The 25,921-nt window shown below is 52.8% G+C and overlaps 1 protein-coding gene across 4 annotated transcripts; it reads left to right on the top strand.

Annotated features, from left to right (window-relative positions):
- Positions 1 to 884: 884 nt before the first annotated feature.
- ZNF775 (zinc finger protein 775) lies at positions 885 to 24,816 on the top strand. Of its 4 annotated transcripts, none has more exons than XM_027538655.1 (4): positions 885 to 1,166; positions 2,517 to 3,050; positions 12,501 to 12,572; positions 22,542 to 24,816. In XM_027538655.1, exons 2-4 carry the CDS (start codon positions 2,897 to 2,899, stop codon positions 24,053 to 24,055), a joined length of 1,740 nt encoding a protein of 579 aa, XP_027394456.1. In that variant the 5' UTR covers positions 885 to 1,166; positions 2,517 to 2,896; the 3' UTR covers positions 24,056 to 24,816. The 4 variants fall into 4 exon arrangements, with proteins under 4 accessions (XP_027394456.1, XP_027394458.1, XP_027394459.1 ...); XM_027538657.1 differs by lacking the exon at positions 885 to 1,166 and adding an exon at positions 11,623 to 11,855 and having other exon boundaries at positions 2,982 to 3,050; XM_027538658.1 differs by lacking the exon at positions 885 to 1,166 and adding an exon at positions 13,281 to 13,345 and having other exon boundaries at positions 3,031 to 3,050.
- Positions 24,817 to 25,921: the final 1,105 nt, after the last annotated feature.

Here is a 25,921-nt window from a genome sequence, read left to right as displayed (position 1 = left end):
ATGACTCAAGAAAGCCCCACCTAAATATGTCTTTTTAAGGGAGCTCAGGTGGTACCAGTGGTAAAGAATCTGCCTGCCAATACAGAAGGTGCAAGAGATGCACATTCCATCCCTGAGTCAGGAAGATCCCCTGGAGAAGGAAATGGCAACCCACTCCAGTATTTCTTCCCTGGAGAATTCCACAGACAGAGGAGCCTGGTGGGCTACAGTACCTGGGGTTTCTAAGAGCTGGACTCGACGGAGTGCTCTCGTGACTGAACAGGCACATGACTGAGAATGCACAAGCCATGCCAGGGCAGCGCAGTTTCAAGGGAAGGGAGCTTTTTTTTCAAGTGATCAGGAGAGTAGCTAGATGTCTGAGGGTGATGGCAGGAAACAGGTCCTCAGGCATCAAGGGTTGGGATGGGGTGACTGGGGAAAAGGATGAAGGTGAGGGAATGTGATCAGGGTTCCTGACTTCCTGAGAAGTCATTACTTGTAAAGGAAATGCCTGGTGGTGGGTCCCCTAGAAACATGCCTGCCCACTGCTTTGGGGCAAAGGGTGAGGAGAGGACCGAAGTTCAGGGAAAGCCACAGAAGTGACCTTAAGGGGGCAAGGACAAAGTGAACTTGCCCATGGCTCCTTCCCAAGTCCCTCAGGGGGCCTGGTGGGAGCTGAGTCCTTGCTCAGCAGGGCATGTGAGGGATGGCCCCATTGGAGGGGTCAACATGCTGCCAAGAGGACCTCCCCTTCTAAAGAGTCCAGGGTTTTTTTTCCCCCTCCTTCTACAATTACAAAGTATTAAATTATCAAATTTAACAATGAAGAGATATTTAGGTTTTTTAAGGTGAAAGTTATCCTTTACTTTCCCCCACTCCAGCCCCCCACCCCCACCCCCCCTTGTGGCTTTTCTCTCTGCATCCAGTAAAGAGTGCGGGGGTGGCCTTCCTGACATTTTCCCTGTGCCTTCACAAACACGCATGTGCAGCCTCCCTCTTGTTTTCCATCAAGGGAAATAGGATCCCAGATGTGCTTCGTTGTTTTCCACCCTTGAAGCAGGCTTGGTCATGAAATGTCCATCTGGAGGAAGTCTTTCACTCTGTTGAAAGAGGGAGCAGGCCAGAGAGTGGAGATGACTTTCCCACTCACAGCCAGTGGCAGAGCGGAACTATAACACAGGAATTCCGTAAGTCTTGGTTGAACTTCCTCCTAGGTACTCTAGAAAATAAGATGACGGAGACTCTTTAAAGGGTTGATAACCTAGTGATGGATAGGGAGGCCTGGTGTGCTGCAGTCCATGGGGTCGCAAAGAGTTGGACATGACTGAGAGACTGAACTGAACTGAACCTAGGGATGTCTGGCCACTGGGTAGGGTTTTACACTTTACAAATGCTTCTGTAGACCATAGAACCAATTAGGGTCCTGCAAAAACCCAGGGTCTCTCAGGATCTTCAGGGGATTATTTCCAGGACTCCCCTGGATAGCAAAATCTTTGGATGTTGGAGTCCCTTCTTTAAATGGTATTGCATTTTCATATAACCTTACTCACTCATGTCCTCTTGTATACCTTAAATTACCTCTAGATAATTATAATACTTAATGTAAATGCTATATACAGTTGCCTGCACCCGGGAAAATTCAAATTTTGCTTTTTTTGGAACTTTCTTTTATTTTCACCTGCATATTTTCATTGGGCTATTGGTTGAATTCATGGACGTGGAATCGGCAGATGTGGACAGCTGACTGTAACTAGGAAATTATTAACTCTTACAGATGAATAAGTCAAAGTCCAGGGACAGAAAGTATCTTTTGTTAAAAAGAAAACAGAACAAAACTGCACACGAAGACTGTGGCAAAACATAGAATCTTGGGCTCCCGGTTCCTCTTGTGATATGAGGCTAAACAACAGCTGAGCTCGCGGGCAAACGCTTAGTAGACAGTTGCTGACTGATTAGAGTAAGATCCAACGGTTTAACAGTAAGGTTTGTAGGAAGTCTCAGAGTGAGGCCCTGGCTTTTCTCTGTATCAACCTCATGTCCCAAAGGCGGTTTCTAAGCAGTTCCAGACAGAGTGTGCCCGTGGGAGTTGCCCTAGCTGGCCGGCCCATTTTGAGCTGGCAATGAGGAATTTTATTGACTTTATAAAGGAGCATTTCCTTCCGATCAGGGTGGGTAGATGAGAAAATCCTCTCTTCTGAAGGACTAAGACCCTGCTTGGCCATCTGAACGCTGCCTCTAAATCAGCAGTCGCACTCCACTCAGGAAAGTTAATTCATTGTTTCCTCAACTGCAGGGCGAAGGGTTGGATTTAATGATGTCTAAGTCTCTCCTGGAAACCCCGGAGTCGTTTATCACGCACTTACGACGTGCCTAGGGCCGCGCGGGTGCGGAGGCTGATATCTCTCTGGTCACACGAGACGCGAACATCTCTCTAACACCTGGTGTGCTGTCGTGCAAAGTGCCACCACCATGATACATGCACACTCGAGTGTGAGCATTGGAGCGGGCTCTGTGTATCTTTTTTTTTTTTCCTCCAGATTCTGGCTCCTACGGCGGTGCGGGCGCGCAGCTGGCGTCGGACCGAGAGTGGCCCAGCGACTGGAACGGTTTCAGAGCGCGCGTCTGCGGGGCAAGGACCGGGAGGGGAGAGTTCGGCGGATGGGAGGAGCGGGTGCTGCGGTACCGTCAGGTCACCAGTTACCAGACATCGCCTTCATCCCTCCTCCCCCACTGGGCGATCAGAGCCCGGCGCCCGCCCGGCGGCCAGAGCTTTAAAGTCCGGCTGGGCCGGAGCTGGATTCACTGGAGGCGGGGTCAGCCGGCTCGCCCCAGCCATTGGCTCTGGAGAACAAAGGGGCCGCCCCGCAGGCTGCTCCGATAGGGCTAAACTGGTCATCTGAGACGCTCAGCCAATCAGATGGCGGGGCGGCCCCGGGGATGGCCGGGCCCGCCAGCCAATCAGGGGTACGGGCCCGCCCCGCCCGCCCCGGGACTGGCGGGGGCCAGGGGAGCTCAGTGCCCAAGTCGCCCCGGGGTGGCAGTTCCCGTTAACCTTAGCCACAAAGTCAAAGGTATTTATTCCCGTCCCCTCCCTCCGAGTCCCTCTGAATCTGGGCGGGGAGGGGCGTGCGGAGGGACGGGCCGTGTCGAGGGCCAGCGCCCGGCTCCTCCCGCGCCGTTTACACCCAGCCTCGGGCTGGGGGCGGCCTCCGGGGTCCCTCGAGACCCCCGCCCCTCGCGCTCTCAGTCCCGAACTTTCCCCAGCCTCGCACAGCTCCCCGGGAAAAACGGGCTCGGGTCGTGCGTGGAGAGGGGCTGCAGGCCGGGGCAGAGCTGGAACGGGGGGCGTGAGAGCTGGAGAGGCGGGGAGGTGAGCTTGGGGTTGGGGGGACTGCCCCTCGGCCTCCCCTGCCCGCCTCTGGGCGCGCTCTGCCAGAGACGGTCCCGATGTTTGGGAGTGATGCCAGCCTCCCCCAGAGACCGAGTTCCTGCAGGGGCGGGAACCCCAGTGCTCGCCGCAGAGTGACACATAGTAGGTGCTTAATAAATGATTAAATGAATGGGCCCGAGCTTGGGGGCGAGAACAATGAGAGGGAAGCACCACGGAAATCGAAGGGGCGCGCGCGCGCGCGCGCGTGTGTGTGTGTGTGTGTGTGTGTGTGTGTAGGGGTCTCCCCGAAACCTCCATTCCAGGAAGACCGGCACAGGAAGCCAAGATCTTAGTGGGGATGGGGGTCGGCGCTGGGGGTTTCTTCCCTCCTGAAGGTGGAGATGCGGTCCCGCTCCAGCCCTTTGGGAGGATGGAGCCTGGTGCGTGCTTGGTCCTCCCGACCTGGGATGGGGTGTGGCCAAAGCCCCGAGGCAAGGCCCGTGATGGCCAGACTCCACTATGAGGTGTCCATTTTGGGTCCCAGGGTTCATCTGTAAAATGAAAAGGTTAGAGGGTATTAGTCTCCTTTCAGCTCTAAGGTTCCCTGGTTCTGTGCTTCTAATCTGTTTTGGACTTACGTTTCTTTTATTTAAATATTCCTTTGTTAACATTTATATTAATGGTTTACAGCATGCTGGATCTTGTGCCGGGTGTTGGGGAGAGAAAGGCTCCCTGTGTTTAGATGTTTACAGTCATGCTTTTGAGACAAATTATATTATTGTACCATGTGGATGGTACTGGGTTGGGTGGGTGCACAGGTTAAAAGGAGAAGGTCCTTGCTCTGAGCCTGGTGAATCCACACGGGCTTCCTGGTGAAAGTGATCCCTGGTTTGGTCTGGGCAGAGAAGAGTTGGGCAAGGGTATTCCAAGACTGATGACAGGTGTTCCAGACACAGCAAGGTCAGGGAGCTGCATTTGGGGACAGTGGGGTAGGTTGATGGTGCAGTGAGAGGTGCTCAGAGGCCAGATTTTAAATGGTCTTGGCAAAAATTTGTAGAAGTACCTGAAAGTACTGGGGACCCGCTGAAGTTTTTAAGCAAAGGAGTATCATGTTTAAACTGAAATTTGAGGAAAATTGCTCTGAGTCTGGATGGTGGATGGATTGGAGAGCAAGGTGAGCTGTAATATGGGTGCTGCTTCCAGGTGAGCTGAAGCTTGTAGCCATGGCAGGTGTTGGAGGTATTAAAACAGCACTAGTACGATTTAGTGGCTTGTGAACTGTGAGGGCTGCACTCTGCAGTAGTGAAAGGTGGTGAGAGTTTTGAGAGGCCTGGAGAGTCCCCCCTGGAGGGGCAAGGGATGCCCAGGGCAAAGTGTAGAGCTGGTCCGTGCACCCCTTGGTGGAAGCTTACCCCATTGGTGAGGGGTAAGCTGTGGAATCTCAGGTTTCCTAGGATGGGGGTGGCCTGCAGGAAAGGAGCAGACAGGCTATGCAGAAGGAGACCTGAGCTCTAACTCATCCAAAAAGGGGAAACACTCCTTATCCTTGTCATGCTCCTGTGAATACAGCGCGGGATTGGAAAAGCGTTTATGAATTAAAATGTGATAACACTTCCAAGTACTGTTAGCAGCCGGTTTCATTCCTTGTCTTCGGTCAGGTAACTGGGGTCCCGAAATCCTGGCAGGCTCTTGAGTCTTGGGCTGGGGCAGAAGAATATGTGTGCTGCTCTGTCTTCTGAAAGGAAGTGGGCAAAAACTGGCAGTGTGGATGCCATGGGGGGGGGCAGGCCTGGGGCGGGCAGGCGGGGAGTGGGGCGGTCCCGGCAAAGGTCGGGCAGGGCTGGTGGGGCAGGAGTCCCAGAAGGCGGGCCCTTGGGGACTGGTGTGGGGTTGAACCCGGGACCTCTGGGAGGTAGGTGGGCGTGACGGGATAGGTTCCCAGGGGATGTTGAGACTGAAGTCCCTAAATTGGGCTGTTCCTATCAGGGCAGCCATGAGGTACCATTCTGAGGTCCAGCTGAGGAGCAGGGAGCGGGTGATGGCCATGCAGCGACCTAAAAAGAACTTTTGCACCTCGTGAACCTTTCCCAGAGTCCTTTCGCAATGTTTGCCTGCACTGCTTGGTGGAACAATTCTCCGCAGAGGACCAAGAGTGATTTCTGTTTGCAGATGGAGACAGAGGCCCAGGGAAGGAGACTGGCTGGTCCAGGGCCACCTGGCTAACCAGAAGCAAGCCGGGTCCCCAGGTCTCAGGCCTCCCGGTCCTAGGCTCCTCCTTCCTACCGCCTGGTCTCTCTATGGGGTGCTGGCCTGCCCCGTCCCCTTGCTGCCTGCCTCGTCCCCTCTCCTGGGACTGAGGACCACGGTGTTTGGGAGTCCAAGGCCTGAAGATGCTGGCGTAGGAGGAGGGGATGGGGCGGCACTTAGGAGCCGTAACAGTAGGCGGTGCAGGGGAACACCTGATCCAGTGGTGAATAGACCCCAGGAATGAGGGTGGAACAGGGAGGGCGATGAGACAGGGAGATGGGGTGGGGGCCCTGGAGGGGCTTGGGAGGTGCTGTGGGACTTGTAGAAAGATGCTGGGCATGCCTGATGCTGGCATGTGGGATGGAGGCAGGCCTGCAGGTGGGGGCGGAGGTGATGCTCACGTGGCCTGGCCTAGTCTGCCTGCCTGTCTGTCCTCAGCACAGGGCCCTAGAAAGTGGGAACAGCAGTTGTCCTGCCTTTTTGATATCATTTAAAAGCCACTTGTTGGGGATTGGTTTGCGTGTCCTCCTTGGTCATAAACTCTGGAGGAGAGGGAGGTGTGAGGTCTGGTGGGTCCTGGGATGGGGGTTCAGAAAGGGTGCTGATTATCCAGGGGCCAGCCAGAGCCCATGCCCAGGAACCAGGCCTCCTGTGCAAGTGGCCTGCCTGGGATCGGCTTTGGAAGAGGGCCTGGGGACTGTCTCCTGGGAGACAGAGGCTGGACGAGCCCCTTTCCCCCCAGTAAAGTCGGGGTGTGAGGTCCTGGGGCTTGCCTGAGCTGAGCCGGTGGAGTGTCCAGGGCTCTTTAGTCCAGCCCCCTGCCTGGCTCTCAGGCCCTGCCCCACTCAGGCCGGAAGAGACCATCCTCCCGGCTCAGCCTCCATCTCCTGGGAGAGATGGTACCTGGAGCTGCTTTGTGGAGCCTGGCTCTGCAAGCAGCCTTGCCCCTGAGAGCTGTCTACGCCCTGCTCCCCTGGGAGGCCAGCTCCCGTTGCTGAGCAGAGCGTGGGGTTCCTGTGTGGGCTCCAGGGGCCTCTGGAGACTCTGAAGCCGCTTAAAGAGGGCCAGTTTAGAGTGAGCCGGTAGGGAGGGTGTCTGGGGAGAGGGCTCAGAACCTTTGGGCGTGGGTTGTTCTCAGGCCCCGGTGATGGTAGAGAAAAGACGGTTTACAGGCTTTTAGGAAGTTGAGTGTTTCCCCACCTGATGTTGGCAGCAGACCCCCAGAGCAGGCGTTTTCTGTCACCTTCACCACTGGGAACCCAGGCCGAGAGGAGCAATCATTTGCCCAGGGCAGCGGAGCTAGAACTCAGGGCCCCTGTTTCTGGGTCCCTGCGTGCCTGGGCCTGAGTACGGGCAGCGCTGGGAGCAGACTGCAAGGGGCAGACTCGGAGGCTCAGCTTCCCATGGGAGTGGGGGCGGCCTGCTGTCGCCTCCTGGCTGGACCCCTCCAGCCTGGCCTTGAGTCTCGGGCTGCCCTGGCCTGCTGGGCCCAGCCTCATCTTCTTTCTAGAGCTTTCTGCGCCCTTCCAGCTTCTCCCCATGCTGACTGACGCCGCCCCTGCCCTCAGCTCACCCCACAGGCAACCCAGCAGGTGACTGTTCCCTATTGCTTCCCAGCTCCCTGTGGCCTCGGTGCCCCCCGAGTTCCGTTCCTTGGAGCAGTGGACCTGGAGGGCTGGTCGTAGCTCCCGAGGACACTTGTGTCAGCAGGGAGTCACAGTGCTGGAAGGGTAGTGACTTGTGCTCATGCGGTCCATGGTGGCACACTTGTCTCTCAGTGGATCTGTAGTTTGTGGATTTCTTCATATTTCAGTTTCTCTGTACTTTGCATGTGCAGTTTTGCAAGCGTTCTTGTATGTGTGAGTATCTCTGCATTTCTGTATCTTTAAACTTGTGTGTAGTCAGCCGTGATGGATGTGAGATAGGATTATGTCCGGATGAGTTTGTGTGCATTGAGTGTTCAGATCAGTTTCTTCTCATGTGCCTATGATTGTATTTTATCAATATCCTTTTAATTGAAGTATAGTTGACTCACAATGATGTAACTTCTGCTGGACAGCAAAGTGATTCAGTTATACATATATATACATAATAAAGAAGGTATATATACATGCATATATATACATTCTTTTTTTACTATTTCCCACTGTGGTTTATCACAGGTTATTGAATATAGTTTCCTGTGCTCTATAGGAAGACCCTGTTGTTTATCCATTCTCTGTATAATAGTTTGCCTCTGCTAATCCCAAACTCCCAATCCATCCCTCCCCCGATGCCCTCCCCCTTGGCAACCACCTGTGACTGTAAACCTTAAATGAAATATCCATTGATGTGCACTGAACTCCGTTTTCCAGGCAGAGGACATCGTTAGCTCATCCTGAGGTGTCTGTCATTTGTGATGAAGCCCTGGGGCCAGGGGACCCCCCCTGGTCAGTCCTCCCATTCCATGCACTCATTCAGTATAAACTGAGCACCTTCTCCATCTCGGGCCCAGGCAGGCAGGACCCCCCCACCCCCACTCCCTGGAGCTTTATATCTCGAGCAGAACTTCATGAACTTGGAAATCTTCTCTTCCATTGGATGTTATGCTAGCTCTAGCCACATGTGGGCATTGAGCACTTGAAACGTGGCCAGCATGATTGAGAAACTGAGTTTTTAACTTAATTTATAGACACTTAAATAACCACATGTTAGTACAGGGGCCAGACTCCTGAACGAGGTCCTGGTAGCTTAAGGTTTGATGCATCCCTCACCTTCTCTTAGAGACGGAGTGGTTCAGGAGAAGGCACGGTCCAGGAGAAGGCACAATGGCTGGGGTGGGCCAACCCACCTGGCCTATCCCAGCTTGTTAGGTTCTGGCTGCAGCCTTCCTAGCTGTGTAACCTTGAGCAAATTGCTCAACGTCTTGGAGCTGGAGCCGTGTATCCTTAGGATGAAGTGGGCGATGCTTGCTGAGTGCTTGGTACACTGTCTGTCTCCCGGTCCCTAATGAGTCTTGGCTGGCCAGCCCCTCTTTCTCCCAGAGCCAGCTCAGTACCGAGGTGTCCAGGGAACACCCCCTCCCCAGTGAATGAGGTAAGGACAGACAGGGTCTGTGTGTCCCCAGAGGACTCTGAGAGCACATTGTCAGGGTGGAGGCTGGCTGGAGCCCGCGAGCCTTTGCCCATCCCCTGCCAAACACTGGCCTGCGCTCCTTGCTGGGGGTCTTGACTGCTGGTATGAGGGCAGGGGGGCAGTCAGCTTGATGGGGAGAGTACCTTGAGAAGACTGCCCCCTGTCCACAGTTTCCCATGGGGAGGGGTCTGGGCAAAGCCAGCAGTGGCTGAGGATGAAGACCTAGGTATGGCCCTGGAGGGGAGCCGGCCTGGGAGCTGGGCTTTGGCTGAAGTTTGGGTGGTGCCACCCTGGAAGCCTCAGTTCCCGGTGGAGGGCACGTGGCCAGTCCCGCTCCACTGGTGACAAAGGCCACACGAGTTGCCACCTGCTTCTTCCCCACCTGGGGCCTGAGTCTGTGAAGAGAGCTGTCCTGGGCTGGTGGGGAAGATCCAGGGCCCTGAGATCAGGCGGATGTGGCGGGGTGGCCTGGACATGTCCCTGCACTGCCCCTTCCAGCCCATGGGCTTTGTCCAACAATGGCCACTGAGCGCCTCCCCCTCCTCAAATTCCCGCTGAGCCCAAAGCTCCTCTGTTACCTCCCCTGTCCCCCCAGACTGCAGGCCCTGCTGTGGACCACAGTCCCTCATCATGTGGCCTGGCGGTTGTCATGGCAGCTGCCCGAGAGGCCTTCCCATCCCGGGGCTCTCGTCCCACGGGGGCCTGACCCAGAGCCAGGGCCGGGAAGGGGGAGGCGACAGGGCCCTGAACCGAGACCTGGCCCTGGTGGGTGTCCTGCCCCCAACGGGACCTGCCAGGCCGGGAGGGGAGAGGTCATCAGAGGCCAGAGTCGGGGTGCTGGTGGATGGGGACCAGTCCCCTCATGGCCGGGGTGTTCTGCTCACTGGGGCCCTGGGCATGTCTCCCTCCAGCCAGCAGAGCGATGTGTCTCGTGGGTGAGAAGGAGCAGCCAGTGCCATGTGGCAGGCTGAGGTGTGCTGTGGCCTTGCCGTCCTGGAAAGATACCACTGCACGCTGGGCCCTTCCAAGGTCTGGCCATCTCAAGGGTTGGCCTGCAGGGCTCCTGTCGGCCTGGGTTCCAGACACATCCCCGCTGAGTACACAGGTGGAGGTGGGCCCCCGAGACACAGCCCCTGTCTCCGCTCTTGTTCCCTGTGCCTCTCCTCCTGTGCCCTGCCCTGTCCTTTCTCCCTTCTTCCCCTCGGCCCATGAGGGTCCCTTCCTTCCATTTCCACTTCTGGTCTTTGTTGGACCATGAGCCGCTTGGTGACTCCCTGTGAACTGGTCACCAAGAATCGAAGCCCTTCTGCCATCTGAGACTATTTTGAGTTCCTGGATATCTCCTAAGACACAACGGATCAACCAGGATAGATTTGATTTGGCTGGAGAGGCCTCAGTTGTGTTGTGTAGGGGTTTCATGAATGAAGCCAAGACCCACCCACTGTCCTTGTCCTGAATTGTGGCCTGAGCCTCCACCCTCCCTCTGAGATTCCCTGCGTTGAGGTGACCTCCCTGTTCACCAGCAGTCTGAGTCTCCTTGGGCAGATGTTGAATCTCCAGTTGGTGAGAAGCTGCCCCACAGTTCCAGGGCCCTGGATCTTTCCCACCAGCCCAGGACAGCTCTCTTCACAGACTCAGGCCCCAGGTGGGGAAGAAGCAGGTGGCAACCTGGAGGGAAGAGGTGGTGCTAAGGCAGGCGCACCAGCATCCATCAGGGGCCCTGAGGCCCTGTTTCTTCTGCACCTCAGGCAGGTTTCAGCATCTCTGAGAACCCACAGCAGGAGTATATAACAGATTCATGTGGGAGAAATAGAATTAAAAACAAAATCTCCTTCCTACCCTGGAAAGCTCTGCACCAAGATAGAAGAGAAAGAAACAGTTTTATTACTGGATAAGCATTAAGCTAGCAACATGCACGTCACAGGCGACACACTAAAAGACTACAAAGACAGAGAGAAATGTCATGCTACCTTATAGCCCAGCAGATGCGACCCCACTACGCACGTGTTCTTGAGGGAAAGCATAACCGGTTCTGGGTGAAGGGACCTGATAGCACCATTCGTCACACAGTTTCCCCTACATTCACCTGGAATTGGCAGCCACCCGGGAGAGCTAACTGCCTTCATGCAAAGGAAGCACACACTTCTGGATCTCGGGGAGGATGGGAGGAGGTTTGCATCTTGGAGCCGGGCACTGCTGAGCTAGGCTCCTACCTTCCATGGGAGGGGACACTGGCTGCTGATCCCTTGACATTTGCACTTCGAAGAGATGGCTCCAGGTCCTCGAGAAAGGGTCCTGGCAAGAGACTGAGTGAACTTTTCAAAAGATTTACATATACATTGAAGGGGGAGAGAAAGGGCTTCCAGTTAGATTTCTAAAGAAAAGGAAAGAAAGGGGAGGGAGTCTCTTTCCCTTTTCTCAACAGGGAGACAGACTTTTCTATCAGATTTGTATTTCCCTGACACCCTTGACCCCCCACTCAGATTCCCAGCCTGGGTCCCTGCCCCAGAGTGGCTGCTGGGAGGGGAGGGGACTTGGGAGAGGGAAGTGGGGAGGCTGTCTGGGGCCTGAGGTGCAGAGCAAGTGGGGGCTGGGCCCCTGTGCCTGAGTGGTGGTGGAGCCCAGGTATGTGGGGCAGAGGCTGGGGCCCACTGGGAGTGCAGGGAGGCCAAGGGGCTACTGGCCCGGGAAATGAGATCCGTGTCCTCAGGAGGGGCCACCCACAGCACCACGGGGCAGCTGCTGTACCTCTGGTGCCCGCAGCTGGCAGCCTGTTGGTGCCACACACGGCTGTCTGGTGCCAGACCCCGACATGGACGTGTCGGGGATAAGCAGACAAGGAAATACCCTGTCGGATGGCGGAAGTGTCGGGGAGGAATGGGAGGTGGAGCCAGGATTGTGATTGTACACAGGGTCTCCAGGGAAGACCACTCAGAGCTGGTGACCTTCGGGCCTGGAAGGGGCAGTGGCCACACAGGGACCTGGGAAGGGGGCACCCCAGGTGGAGGCGACAGAGCAGCAGGATCCTGTCCTGGTCGTGTTCCAGGCACCAGATGAGCCAGTTGGGAGATGCTCCAAAGACCCAAGCTTAATGCTCACCGTGAGCCCAGAGTGGTGGGTGAAGGACCAGGCCACTGGGACCCAGGTTGGCCGTGTGTGTGTTCCCATGCTGGTAGGGGGGATGGCAGGGAGGCCTCAGGAGGGTTTTTCACTGGGACATGGATGGGGGCTTTGAAAGACAGGGGGCTGGTGATTTTGGAGGGACAGTTCTGCCCCCCCTGCCAGGGTGTCCTCATACCCATAAGGGGGGGTCTCTAGACTTAAAGAGTTTCCTGATTCTCACGTGTGGCCTCCTGCATCCCTCACCCTGCAGGTGTTGAGAGTGTGGACATCAGAAGCCCCAGGACCCTGCCCAGCTGTGCCATCCAGCCACCTCCGTGACTGGGCGCATGTTGAGGGGTTCAGTTTTTTCTTTAGAAAGTGGGAATTGTACACATTTTACCTGCTGAGTAGCTATATACGCGCTATGAAAATTCTTGCACATTTCAATGGAAGCCATAGGTAGAGAGACGTGAAAGAGTGGGACTGAGGACTTCCCTGGTGGTCCAGCGGCTAAGGCTCCTGCTTCCACTGCAGGGAGCACAGCTTCCATTCCTGGTTGGGGAGTTAAGATCCCACATGCTGTGCGATGTGGCCAAATTAAAAAAATAAAAGGGACCACCCTGTGTGAGGTCCATTTGTCCATTTGTCTCGGGCCAACCCTCTTCTTCTGCTTCCATCCCACCCACAGACGGCCGGGCGGGGAGCCAGGCTGATGCAGACGGACCTCCAGGGATGGAGAATGGCCTGGCTGGTGGCACAGGTAAGAGCATGTGGGCAGGTGGGAGCCCCCCGCTGCCTCCTCCCCTGCCCTGTCCCTCTGCAGCTGAGCAGAGCTTGCTGGTGGCCAGTAGGCCCACAGTCTGGGAAAGGATGGAGCAGACACAGACTAGGGGGCTAAGAGCTGGACAAGCCCAGCCCCTGCTTGTCAGGAATAGGTGCACACACATACACACCCCACATACATACACACCCCACATATACACACCACCACACACCCCGTTAGTGCTAGATCAGGGAGTACACCGTGTTCTTGTTGGTCGTGTACTGAAAGCCAGAGCTCTGGGGAAGACACGTGGTTAGAACAAGCAAGCCCTGCTGTCTGTCTGTCAGGAGAGCATCTCCAGTTCGGTCCATGAAAGCTTCCTGGGTCTGTCTCAGCTGATGCACTTAGAGCCGGTGGTGGTGGTGGGAAAACACAGCCGTTAGTCCTGGTGTCTCCCGGGCAGGGGGCGGGCACCACTGAACATGGGAAGTGCCCTCTGGAGACCCCTCCCCAGGTGCCCGCTTCCTGCTTCCAGGATGGAGCAGCCCCAGGTCTAAGACCCGCTCTCCCAGCCTCTGCAACAGGCCCTGCAGAGGGTGCGGCTGGGCTGATGGGAGCTCTGAGCCTGAGAGAGGGGACGGGACCTGGGCACTCTGCCCCTCGTGGGCACAGTGACAAGGTTTCTTTACCTCCTGTTCCCTCCAGGGGAGTTGCCCCGAAGGCCCCAGAGCAGCCCCCGCCCCCAGGACAATTACTACGGTGGACCTAAGGTGAGACAAAAATCAGGCAACAGAATAAGAAAGAAAGAAAACACTGGCTCACAGAGGGCCAGTATGCTCTATGACACTCTTCTGTTCTGCGACTGAGTCCTGACACCTGGCAGTGAGCTGAGCCACCCACTTCCAGTCTCCCCACCCGCCCAGGCTGTCACTTTGAATGCTGAGAGCACTCGTGTGTGTGTGTGTGTGTGTGTGTGTGTGTGTGTGTGACACCGACATTAAAGTAGTTACAGGAAAACCTAGGGCAGATGGTTCCAAACGTTTTAGCTGAAGGGCTCCTTTTTTTTCCCCCCAAATTTTAATTTTTTAACACCAAAAACATTTTGCATTGGGGTATAGCCAATTAACGATGTTGTGATATGTTCAGGTGAACAGTGAAGGGACTCGGCCATACAGATACGTGTATCCGTTCTCCCCCAAACCTCCCTCCCATCCAGGCTGGCACATAACATGCAGCAGAGGTCCATGTGCTGTTCAGCAGGTCTTAGTTGGTTAGCCATTTTAAATATAGCCGTGTGTCCATGACCTTCCCCAAAGTCCCTAACTGTCCCTGCAGGACCCTTTTGCCCACATAAACTAATAAGGGGGATCCTAATTCAGACACGAGCAGTGGGCTCCACCAGGCTTTCTCTGCCCATACGGCAGCTCCTCCACCAGGAAGAGATGGGAAAACCCTGGGGCCTGGGGACCCCTCGGGCCGCAGCCTTCCAGGCTCCCACGCCTGCTGGCCGGGCTGAAGGAATGACTCTTCTGGACGGCTGAAGGTTTGAACATAATTGAGACTTTACCTCTTTTAAGCACCCTTTACTTTTTTATTTGTATTTGAATGTATTTTTAAAACCGTGGTGAAACATACAAAACATGAAATCTACCACTTTGCCCCCTTTGGAGGGTACAGTTCAGTGGCACGAAGGACATTCACGTAGAGGCACAGCATCATCACCATCCATTTCCTGACGTGTCCCGTAACGTCAGAACCTGTACCCATGAAGCGACAGCCCTCTGTTCCTCTCTGTTTCTTCTGAACCATGAAGACGTTTTAAAAATGATGCATCTTTATGCTGACTGAGCAGCAGTACCCTTGGAACCGGCAGGCAGAGGCCTGTTTCCCTCTGTGTCAGTGTCTGATCCCTAGGGGAAGGTGCCCAGGACGACCGAAGTCCCAGAGCATGAAGGTCAAGGGTCCATACCCACCATCGCGGGCTTCAGGGCCTCCCCATACAACTCAGCCATGTATGCCCCCCCAGGGCCCTGGAGCAGTGGATTCAGGCTTTCAGGCTCCACTATACATCTGGCTGGGAGGGTGAGCCTTCTGAGGCATCAGCCAGCGTGATGGATGTTAGGCTACGTTTAATCAGGGAAAGGCAGTGGCTTTTGTGGGGTTCTGGGGGCATTTGTGGGCTTCTTTGGCAGTGTGGTGTGGTAAAGAATCCACCTGCCAAACAGGAGATGGGGGTTTGATCCCTAGGTCAGGAAGATCCCCTGGAGAAGGAAATGGCAACCCACTCCAGTATTCTTGCCTGGGAAATCCCATGAACAGAGGAGCCTGGTGGGCTATAGTTCTCAGGGTTGCAAAGAGCTGGACACGACTTGGCGACTGAGCATGCACACATGGGGGCATTCATGGGTGCCTCGTCACTTGGGGACAGTGGTGCCCCTCTGACCTGATTGTACTTTGGATTCACTACTCAACCACCAATCTGGACAGCCGGGCCTGTCAAAGACGTCCACTGGCCAACAAGTCAGTGCATCTAAGGGAATGTTTTATAATTGATGAAACTCATTACACATGTGTTTTTGATTGCTGCCAGTACACAATTTAAATCACTGCTTTCATTTTCAAATTACTACTCCTGATAAAATGATTTCTCACAAGCAGCACCTGGGGAGGACCCATGGCATTGCTTTGCCAGGAGGAAAGCTGGCCCCTTACGGGTGCTTTCTGTAAGGGAACCCCCACTTCCCTCCCTCGCCCTACCACCAGGGTCACCACATTGGTTTCTATGCTCTCGTGGGGCCAGTGAGGCTGTGGAGTGGAGCAGAGCTCTTTGGCCTCAGAACTAAAGGCCACTGGATTAAAGGGAAGGTTTTCTCTTTATTTCCTAAGATAGTTAAAAGATGTACAAACTATAATGTTTGAATTTTTATGAGAATATTCAAATAACACATACAAAATGCAAGTCCCCTCTGCCTGTCCATCTATTCCTGCTGTGGTCCACATCACCTGCCTGGTGACCACCATCGTGGGTTTGGTGTAAACTGGCCCGGATTGAGCATGTGAATATCCACAGAGAGGCATGGCTTTATTTTCCATAAATTGGAGCATACTTCTGATACTGATTTTTAATGTGTCATTGTTTTCTCTTAAAATCTTTTGGAAATCTTCTCACATGAGCACATATAGCTCTTTTCAGTCTCTGCACAGTTCCCCACATTATGAAGGGAGAGAACATTGTATTAGATTGTTATTGATAGGTAATTTCGTTGTTATCCTCCTTTTTGCTTATTACAAATAGCACTTCAGTGAATATACTTGGACATTCCTCTTTGGACTCACATGTATTTCTTAGGATAAATACCTAGAGTGAAATTGCCGGGTGGAAAAGGTGAAGGATTGTTGTTGTTCAGTCGCTCAGTCAGTGTATCAGTCATGTCTGACTCTTTGCGACCCCATGGACTGCAGCACGCCAGGCTTCCCTGTCCTTCACCATCTCCTGGAGTTTGCTCACATTTGCATCCATTTAGTCAGTGATGCCATCCAACCATCTCATCTTCTGTCATCCCCTTCTCCTCCTGCCCTCCATCTTTCCCAGCATCAGGGTCTTTTCCAATGAGTTGGCTCTTGGCATCAGGTGGCCAAAGTATTGGAGCTTCAGCACGAGTCCTTCCAATGCAAATTCAGGGTTGATTTTCTTTAGTATTGACTGGTTTGATCTTCTTGCAGTCCAAGGGCTCTCAAGAGTCTTCTCCAACACCACAGTTCAAAAGCATCAATTCTTCATAAAGCTTTCTTTATGGTCCAACTCTCACATCCTTACATAACAGAAAGATAGAACACATTTATAATTTTAATAGGCATTGTCAAGTTATCCTCAAAGAGTCTGAATTCATTTATGCCCCCAGCATATCCATGTTGTGCTTATCCTCCTGTGTAGTTTTCACGTGTATCATGAAGTCAGGATATTATTAATTTCTTCAGTATTTGCTGGAGTGATGGGTGAAGAGATGCTACACTGTTATTTGGCACTTGTTAATTACTAGTGATGGTAAGCCTCTTTTCATCTATCTATGGAGGTCCTTTAAGTGAAAGTTGCTCAGTTGTGTCCAACACTTTGCAACCCCATGGACTATACAGTCTATGGAATTCTCCAGGCTAGAATACTGGAGTGGGTAGCCTATCCCTTCTTCAGGGGATAGCTGGATAGTTCGATTCCTAAGCCAGGAATCGAACCAGGGTCTCTTGCATTGCAGGCAGATTCTTTACCAACTGAGCTATCAGGGAAACCCCCTTGGTCTATTAATATTAATCCTTGGTCTATTATATATCTGCATATGTGTTCTCCTAGACGTGCGCTATCCAGTAGGTGGCCAATAGCCACATGTGGTTATTTAAATTTAAGTTAATTTAAATGAAAGAAAAGAAGTTCAGGTCCTTGGTTGTATTCGCTACATTTCAAGTGCTCTGGAACCATGAGTGGCTAGAAGCCACATGTGTTGGGCAGCTTGGATGCAAGAAAACATTTTCACTCTTGTGGAAAGCTCTGTTGGGAAAGGCTGCCCCAAACAATCATTTCTACTTGACTCATATGTGGGACTTCTGTCATACAGGTGTTTTAAATTTAGTTTTTATGTTTTGCATCCTATTTAAGAAGATTTTCAATTACTTCTGGATTCTAAACAAATTCTCCTAATTCTTCTACTACTTGTATTTGCTTCTTTTAAACCAGCACTTAAATCCATCTGGAACTGATTTTTATAAACTGTATGAACTAGAAATCTAACTTGAATATTTCCCCCAAATAATTAGTTGGTCCTAAACTGATGGCACCCCACTCCAGTACTCTTGCCTGGAGAATCCCATGGTTGGAGGAGCCTGGTGGGCTGCAGTCCATGGGGTCACAAAGAGTCGGAGACGACTGAGCAACTTCACTTTCACTTTTCACTTTCCTGCATTGGAGAAGGAAATGGCAACCCACTCCAGTGTTCTTGCCTGGAGAATGCCAGGGACGGGGGAGCCTGGTGGGCTGCCGTCTATGGGGTCGCACAGAGTTGGACACGACTGAAGTGACTGAGCAGCAGCAGCAGCAGCAAACTGATGGGTAGGCCAGCCTTTCACTGTTGACTTGGAATGCTACTGTGTATAATGCTACCGTGTATCACTTATCAAATATTTCTGTTCTCTTGATCTATCTGTTGGTTATGTGTATTCAACGCTTATAATTGTTTTTAGCTTTTTTTTCTTTTTTTTTTGGTGGGAAAGACCCTCACTCACAGCCTCACCTTACCTGGCTCACTTTGGAGCAGCCATGTCAATAACAACTGCATCTGTCAAGACTTCTTAAAAATGGACTTTATTTTTTAGATCAGTGTTACATTTACAGGAAAAAATGCAGAAAGTTCAGGGAGTGCCCTATGCCCCCTCTCTCCAGTTTCTCCTATTAAAAAAATTTTTAAGATTTTTTTTTTTTAATGTGGGCCATCTTTCCAGTCTTTACTGAATTTGTTACAGTATTGCTTCTGTTTTATGTTTTGGTGTTTTGGCCCTGAGGCATATGGGATCATAGCTCCCCAGGAATTGAACTTGCACCCCTTGCATTGGAAGGTGAAGTTCTAACCCCTGGACTGCCAGGAAGTCCCCATTTTCTCCCATTATCAACATGTTGCATTAGGGTGGTGCATTCGTTACAACTGATGCACCTTTATTCATACATTTTTATTACATAAAGTCCATAGTTTACCTTGGGGTTCACTCTTTACGTTGTGCATTCTGTGGACAAACGCTTAACGTCCTATACCCACCACTATAGTATCATTCAGAGCAGTTTCACTGCCTAAAAATCCTCTGTGCTCTGCCTCCTTCATCCCTTCCCCCTGATCCTTCAACCCCTGGCAGCCACTGATCTTTTTTTCACTGTCTTCGTAGTTTTGCCCCTTCCGGAATGTCATATAGTTGGAATCATACAGTGTACCTTTTCAGATTGGCTTCTTTCACTTAGTAATATGCATTTACATTTCCTCCGTGTCTTTCCATGGCTTGAGAGCGCATTTCTTTCTATCACTGAATAATACCCATTGTATGGTACACCGCTGTTTATCCAGCCCCCCACTGAAGGACATCTCTTGGATGCTTTGGAGTTTTGACTGTTACAAATAAAGCTGCTGTAAACATCTGTGGGGAGGTTTTTTTGTGTGGACATAAGTTTTCAACTCCTTTGGGTAAATATATAGGAAAATGATTTGCTGGATTGTATTGTAAGGGTATATTTAGTTTTGTAAGAAACTGACAATACTGTCTTCCGAAGTGGCTGTACCATTTTGCATTCCTGCTAGCAATGAGTGAGAGTTCCTGTTGCTTCACATCCTCGCTAGCATTTGGTGTTGTTGGTGTTTTGGATTTTAGCCATTCTAACAGGTGTGCGGGGATAGTATTTTAGCTTTTAATGTTGCATAAGCCAGATTCTTCCTTTATCATTTTTAGACTTTGTGGGTGACTTACTACACAGTAAATTTTATAAATTACCTAATTAAGATTATACTGAATTTGAACGTTGGTTTGGAGTGAAAAGCTTCTTATCTAGAAATATGATGTACCTGTTCTTTTATTTACATTTTTTATTCATTCAGTAAAGTAACAGTTTTCTTTATGTTTTGCTTATACATTAGGTATACTTACAGTTATTTTATTGCCATTAAAAAAGTTATGAATTTTAATTTTTTTAAGCTGGTAGTTTTGTTGAAACTTTTTATTTCTAATACAAACTTCATCAGTGGATTCTCATGCAAATGGTAATTATAGGTTAATAATAATCAGCAAATGACAGCTTTCTTTTAATCTCCAATATTTATATATATCTTTCTTTTTTCTCTTTGTTCCTAACTGGACTAGGCTTCTAATCTTTTGCCTTTGGTTATTACATTTGCTACAGTTTCTAGTGCAACTCCTTTGTCAACTTCAGGAAATTACCTTATGTTCCTAGCTTGCTAAGAACCTTCTTCCTTTCTTTTTCCCTCCCTCCCTTCCTCCTCCTAACTTCTTCTTCTCCTTCTTTTCCTCCAGAAATGATGTTGAATTTTATTGTGAGCCTTTTCCACCTCTATTGAAATGGTTCAGTTCAGTTCAGTTCAGTCACTCAGTCATGTCCGACTCTTTGCGACCCCATGAATCATAGCACTCCAGGCCTCCCTGTCCATCATCAACTCCTGAAGTTTACCCAAATTCATGTCCATCGAGTCGGTGATGCCATCCAGCCATCTCACCCTCTGGCGTCCCCTTCTCCTCCTGCCCCCAATCCCTCCCAGCATCAAGGTTTTTTCCAATGAGTCAACTCTTCGCATGAGGTGCACAAAGTACTGGAGTTTCAGCTTCAGCATCAGTCCTTCCAATGAACACCCAGGACTGATCTCCTTTAGAATGGACTGGTTGGATCTGCTTGATGTCCAAGGGACTTGCAAGAGTCTTCTCCAACACCACAGTTCAAAAGCATCATTTCTTTGGCACTCAGCTTTCTTCACAGTCCAACTCTCACATCCATACATGACCACAGGAAAAACCATAGCCTTGACTAGATGGACCTTTGTTGGCAAAGTAATGTCTCTGCTTTTTAATATGCTATCTAAGTTGGTCATAACTTTCCTTCCAAGGAGTAAGCATCTTTTAATTTCATGGCTGCAATCACCATCTGCAGTGATTTTGGAGCCCAAAAATATAAAGTCTGACACTGTTTCCACTGTTTCCCCATCTATTTCCCCTTAAGTGATGAGACCAGATGGCATGATCTTAGTTTTCTGAATGTTGATCTTTAAGCCAACTTTTTCACTCTCCTCTTTCACTTTCATCAAGAGGCTTTTTAGTTCCTCTTCACTTTTCTGCCATAAGGGTGGTGTCATCTGCATATCTGAGGTTATTGATATTTCTCCTGGCAATCTTGATTCCAGCTTGTGCTTCTTCCAGCCCAGCGTTTCTCATGATGTACTCTGCATATGTGTTTGGTATTTAACAAGTCAGTGTCATGAACTGTGTTGAGGCATCTTTGTTTTCCTGGGGAAGATCCAGCAAAGTCATGATAGGTTGTTCTCTTAACATTGCCAAACTTGCTTTGCCAGTATTTTTGCTTGTTTTTTTACATCTACTTTCAAAGAATGATAAACCTATAATTTCCTGCGTACCGCACCCTTGCCTTGTTTGGGGTCATGTATCATGTAAGCTTCCCCAGCACATTCCCCACCCCCCCCACCCCCCGGCCTGCCTAGTCATGGTCATGGTCTATATAAGCTGGGAACAGTCCTTCCCTTGAAGTTTTAGTAGAATTTGTTTGCACAGTTAAGTGACCTGTTAGCCACTTTTGAGGTCTAACTTTAGCTTTCTTTTCAGTCTCTTCTATGTTTATGCAGACATGGTTTCTACCTCGTCTTGAGTCAGATTTGTTAATTTATTTTCTCACAAAATCCATTTTACATAGGTTTTTCAAATTGATATGTCTATACATAGGTTTTGGGGATTCATCAGAATCCTTTCTATATCTTTCTGTTCCCTTTATCCTGTAATCTCTGCTTTTGTCTGTGTTGATTCTTTCCTCTTACTTCCTTTGGGTTTGTGTCACTGTCTTTTTAAGATGGGCACCTGTTGCTTAGGGTTTCTCTCCTTTGTTCACAGTTATTTTTTTTTCAACTTTTTTTTTTTTGGCTGCACAGCATGTGGAGTCTTAGTTCCCTGCCTGGGGATCAAACCCGTATCTGCTGCTTTGGCAGCATGGAGTCCTAACTACTGGACTGCCTGGGAAGTCCCTGTTTCATCTATTTTTATAGGCCATAAACTTTTTATTGACATATAACACACATAAGAGTGCACAGGTCTCAGGCTCTATAAATTCTCAAAGTGAACATGCCTGTGTAACCAGCACCCAGATCCACAAGAAGAACATATATATATATATATATATATATATATATATACACACACACACACAGAAAACACAGAACATATATGTATATACATATATATACACACATATATATGTGTATATATACATATGGATATATATATATATATACACCCCAGAAGTGCCCCAGGCCCACTTCCAACCACAGCACCCTCTGTCAGGGACATTAGTCTTAACTCTAACTCATCCTTTAGTTGCCAGCTTTTGACCTCTGTATAAATGGAATTCAGATAGCCTGTATATGTGGTGTCTGTAGCAGACTTTTTCCATCATGGCTTATGTCCAGGAGCCTGGAAGCAAATTTCCCGGCAGACCTGAGTCTGGTCTAAAGGGTGGGTTAGTAACAGAGTGTGCCGCTGGTGTGTAGGCTTCCTTTAGTACAGGACAAGGCAACACTTAACCTGTTCCGGGTGCTGAGAGCTTTCTGGCTGGCTTTCTTGTTCTTGGTTTTGTTGAAGAAAGGAGAAGTTGCCAAGCAGGTGAGGTGATCATGCACCACAGCTGTTGCCCGGGAGCCACCTGGCAGTGATGTCAGCCTTGGTTGCCCAACCTCTGGGGTACTGGGCATGTACTCACCCAGCAAGCGCCCAGCATGTCCATCCTCTTAGGACGAGAACCAGATGTTTTGAAACTTGGCCACTTTCTGCTTGCTCCCTAAGTCAGAAGACTCCCCTGGATTGGCTTCTTTATCTTCTTAGACTCTCCTGGGCCTCAGGGTAGAGGAGGCGGGCAGCGATGTGTTTGACACCTGCAACACGCTCCGTTTCTTTCTTCTCTGCCCTCCTGCACATTCCAACTCCTCTGACTTTATTGTCCTTCCCACTCTCCCTCGTCTCTCCTTTCTCCTTTCCCCCATTTCCTCTTCTCCCTTTACTATATTCCGTCTGCATCCTTTTCTCCTGTCCCGTTTTCTACCCTGCCCTACCCTCCTGATGCTCCCTGCCCCCCACCCGCCCTTTCCCTCCATCTTAGGAGCACAGCACTCACCGAATGACTCTCCCTGATCTCTCTCCCTTTGCCTCCGGCAGGAGATGGGCTGGTGATGAAGATCAAGCAGGAGAAGCCAGAGTGGCTGCTGCAGACGCAGGCCGCGCTTTCGCAGAAGGATAAGGAGAACATTTTCCGGCCTCGTCGGGTCCCCCCGCCATGCCAGACGGCGGCGGGGAAGTCTCAAGCCTGGGGGCACCCGGACGGGACTGGGGGTCCAAGGTGGGCCCCTCCCTCTGAGCAGGCCGTGGGGCGGGCAGGCCGGGCTCCGAGGGCGGCCTCCGGCCCCCTGAGCCCAGCTCTTCCTGCTGGCGAGGGTCACTTCGTGTGCCCGGACTGTGGGAAGAGGTTCAGCTGGTGGTCGTCGCTGAAGATCCACCAGCGCACGCACACGGGCGAGAAGCCGTATCCGTGCGGCAAGTGCGGCAAGAGCTTCAGCCAGAAGCCCAACCTGGCGCGCCACCAGAGGCACCACACGGGCGAGCGGCCTTTCTGCTGCCCCGAGTGCGCCCGGCGCTTCAGCCAGAAGCAGCACCTGCTCAAGCACCAGAAGACCCACTCCCGGCCCGCCACCCACCCGTGCCCCGAGTGCGCGCGCTGCTTCCGCCACCAGGTGGGCCTGCGCATCCACCAGCGCGCGCACGCGCGGGACCGCCAGGGCCCCCGCGCCGGGTTGCAGGCGCTGCGGCGGGACACCGCAGCCCCCCGGGGTCGGCGCCCGCGGCCGGGGCCCCAGAGGGGGCGCCCCGAGTGGGCTTGGCTGGGGCTCGGCCAGGGCTGGTGGCGCCCGCCCGGGGCCCGGCCCGCCGCCCCCGGCGAGCCACGCCAGTTCATCTGCAACGAATGCGGCAAGAGCTTCACGTGGTGGTCGTCACTGAACATCCACCAGCGCATCCACACAGGCGAGCGGCCCTACCCCTGTCCCGAGTGCGGCCGCCGCTTCAGCCAGAAGCCCAACCTGACGCGCCACCTGCGCAACCACACGGGCGAGCGGCCGCACCCCTGCGCGCACTGCGGCCGCCGCTTCCGCCAGAAGCAGCACCTGCTGAAGCACCAGCGCACGCACCAGCCCGGCGCCCGGGCCGCGCCCCGCCCCGGCCGCGCCGCGCTGCGGGCCTACCCTCGCGCGCGCCCCGCCGCCCCCGCCCAGCCGCCGGCCCAAGCCGTCCCTGGCCTGTCGCCGCCGGCCCGGGGTCCCTCGCCCGCCCGGGGACCCGGGGACCTGCCGTGGGGCCGGGCGCGGACTGGGGCGCCGGGTGAGCCACGTCAGTTCATCTGCAACGAGTGCGGCAAGAGCTTCTCGTGGTGGTCGGCGCTCACCATCCACCAGCGCATCCACACTGGGGAGCGGCCCTACCCGTGTCCCGAGTGCGGCCGCCGCTTCAGCCAGAAGCCCAACCTGACGCGCCACCGGCGCAACCACACGGGCGAGCGGCCCTACTTATGCGCCTCCTGCGGCCGCGGCTTTAGCCAGAAGCAGCACCTGCTCAAGCACCAGCGCGTTCACCTGGGGGCTCTGGCGCCCACCCTCAGCGCCAAGGGAGACGCGCTCTAGTGAGGCTGGACCCACGCAGGCCCGTGGGCGGGGTGGGAGGAGGCTTGCCTGGTGCTTGTGGGCGAGTGACCAGGAATGGTGGCGCTTAGAACTGCAGGGGCTGAGACCCTCTCCAAAGGTGCCTTCCTCAAGGCTCCGAGACCTGACAACAAATTCCTGGAGCGTCCCCAAAAGGGGATCGGGAAGAGTCCCGGGAGGGGCCGAAGGCAGAAATAAGATCACATCCCACACTGTGGAGCCTGGATGTGTCCTTCCTTGGAGGTGGGACCCCAGCTCTCAGGCATTGAATGAGGGGGCTGTCGGAGGCCTTGGGTGAGATGGCCCAAGTCTGGACTGGTCAGCTGTGGCCGTCCAGGGTCAGTCCCTGGGGGGGAGTCTCAACAGACTGAGCGATACCCAGATGGGAGCTAGAAGCAGCAGCTGGCGAGGGGCAAGCATGTCCCCAGTGCAAGGCCAGCGCCCAGCACTTAAAGGCCACTCAATACATGTGTTAGGAAGGCGTGAATGGCTTGATGGCCCTCAACCCTGAGTACCCCACTACCCTGGGTGCTATCCTGGGCGGCCTGAGCCTAGGACTGGGTTGTGTGTGTATGATGGTCACGGCTGGGACTCGGAGGGTGGTCTCACTGGGCTTTGGTTCCTTGGGAAGGGCCCTGCAGAGGGAGAGCGCCCAACGTGCTGCTCCCACTCGGTGGACGCTGCCTGGGACCCTTATTGATGCTGATGTCACAGAAGAGAGAAATGAAGGACTGCCTGCCTCACGTGGTCTCCTTGTCCTTTCTAAGCTGCCCTCCTGAACTCCGGGTTCCTGTGTGCTCGGAGGCATCCATTTGTCCCCCACCCGGGCCGGGGCAGCCAGTGGCCAGTTCTTGCTGGGGGTGGAGGGAAGGATTCTCTTCCCCCTTTCCCTAAGACAATTTGATCGCTTCACACATAACCCCCTCAACCTCTAGCCCCCCTGAGGTCACTGCTCACACCCTTCCAAAAGCAGAGTCATCTGGGGCCCTAGTGCTAACAGAGAACCCAGGGCTCCAGCCTGACTGTGGCCTTGGACCAGGTCTTCCCACATGAGAGAGGAGGGAATTGCAGAGGGGGTGGGTATGGGGTTGGGGAAAGTGGGAGGGAAAAGGGGGACCCTAGGATGATTCTGTAGGAGGAGCTCTGCCTTCCTGCCTCCCAGGGGCCCACCGGGTTCTCCCTTGAACTCAGACAGTGTGACCTTCTCTGGGATCTGTGTGGTCACCCTGGCTTCCGGCCACCCCTCTTTTCAGGTTTTATTTAATCCCTTTCATCTGGCAGGAGCATCACAAAAAGACATGGAGGTGATCCAGCTTCCCTGGGTAACACAATGCTGGGGATGGTTAATGTGCAGCCAGGGCTCCTGACTCGTGGTCCCGGCCTTTGATTGCAAACCACGCTGTGTGAAACCTCATGAATGGGCGAGGTGTGTCCATCCGGGAGTTCAGCTCTGAGGACCAGCTGGAGGCCAAGTCAGAAGGGTTTCCCTGGGCAGCCTCTCTGGCCCTCCCCAGCCCCAGGGGCTCTGCTGTCTCCCTGTGATGTCCTGCCCTCCTCCTGCAGTGCCTCCCCCAGCTTGCCCTGCTCAGGGAAACCGGGTGCCTGGGATCCCATCAAAACCCACTTTAATGATGGGGAACTTGCTTCCTCAAATCCTGAGGCCAACGCATGCAAGCCCTCCTCCTCCAGGAAGCATCCCAGAGGTACCATGTCTGTGATACTGAAGAGATCAGCTGGGCAGGAGTTTCTGTACAATGAATGTGTTACCATTCACAAATGTCCTGTGTTTGATGATCAGATCAATCAAACAGCTGTATTGGTAGGATTTGGGGTTAGTGAGGTTGGTTG

The sequence above is a fragment of the Bos indicus x Bos taurus genome, chromosome 4 (genome assembly GCF_003369695.1).
Source record: "Bos indicus x Bos taurus breed Angus x Brahman F1 hybrid chromosome 4, Bos_hybrid_MaternalHap_v2.0, whole genome shotgun sequence".
NCBI lineage: Eukaryota > Metazoa > Chordata > Mammalia > Artiodactyla > Bovidae > Bos > Bos indicus x Bos taurus.
This window is presented reverse-complemented; position numbering and strand designations above follow the sequence as displayed.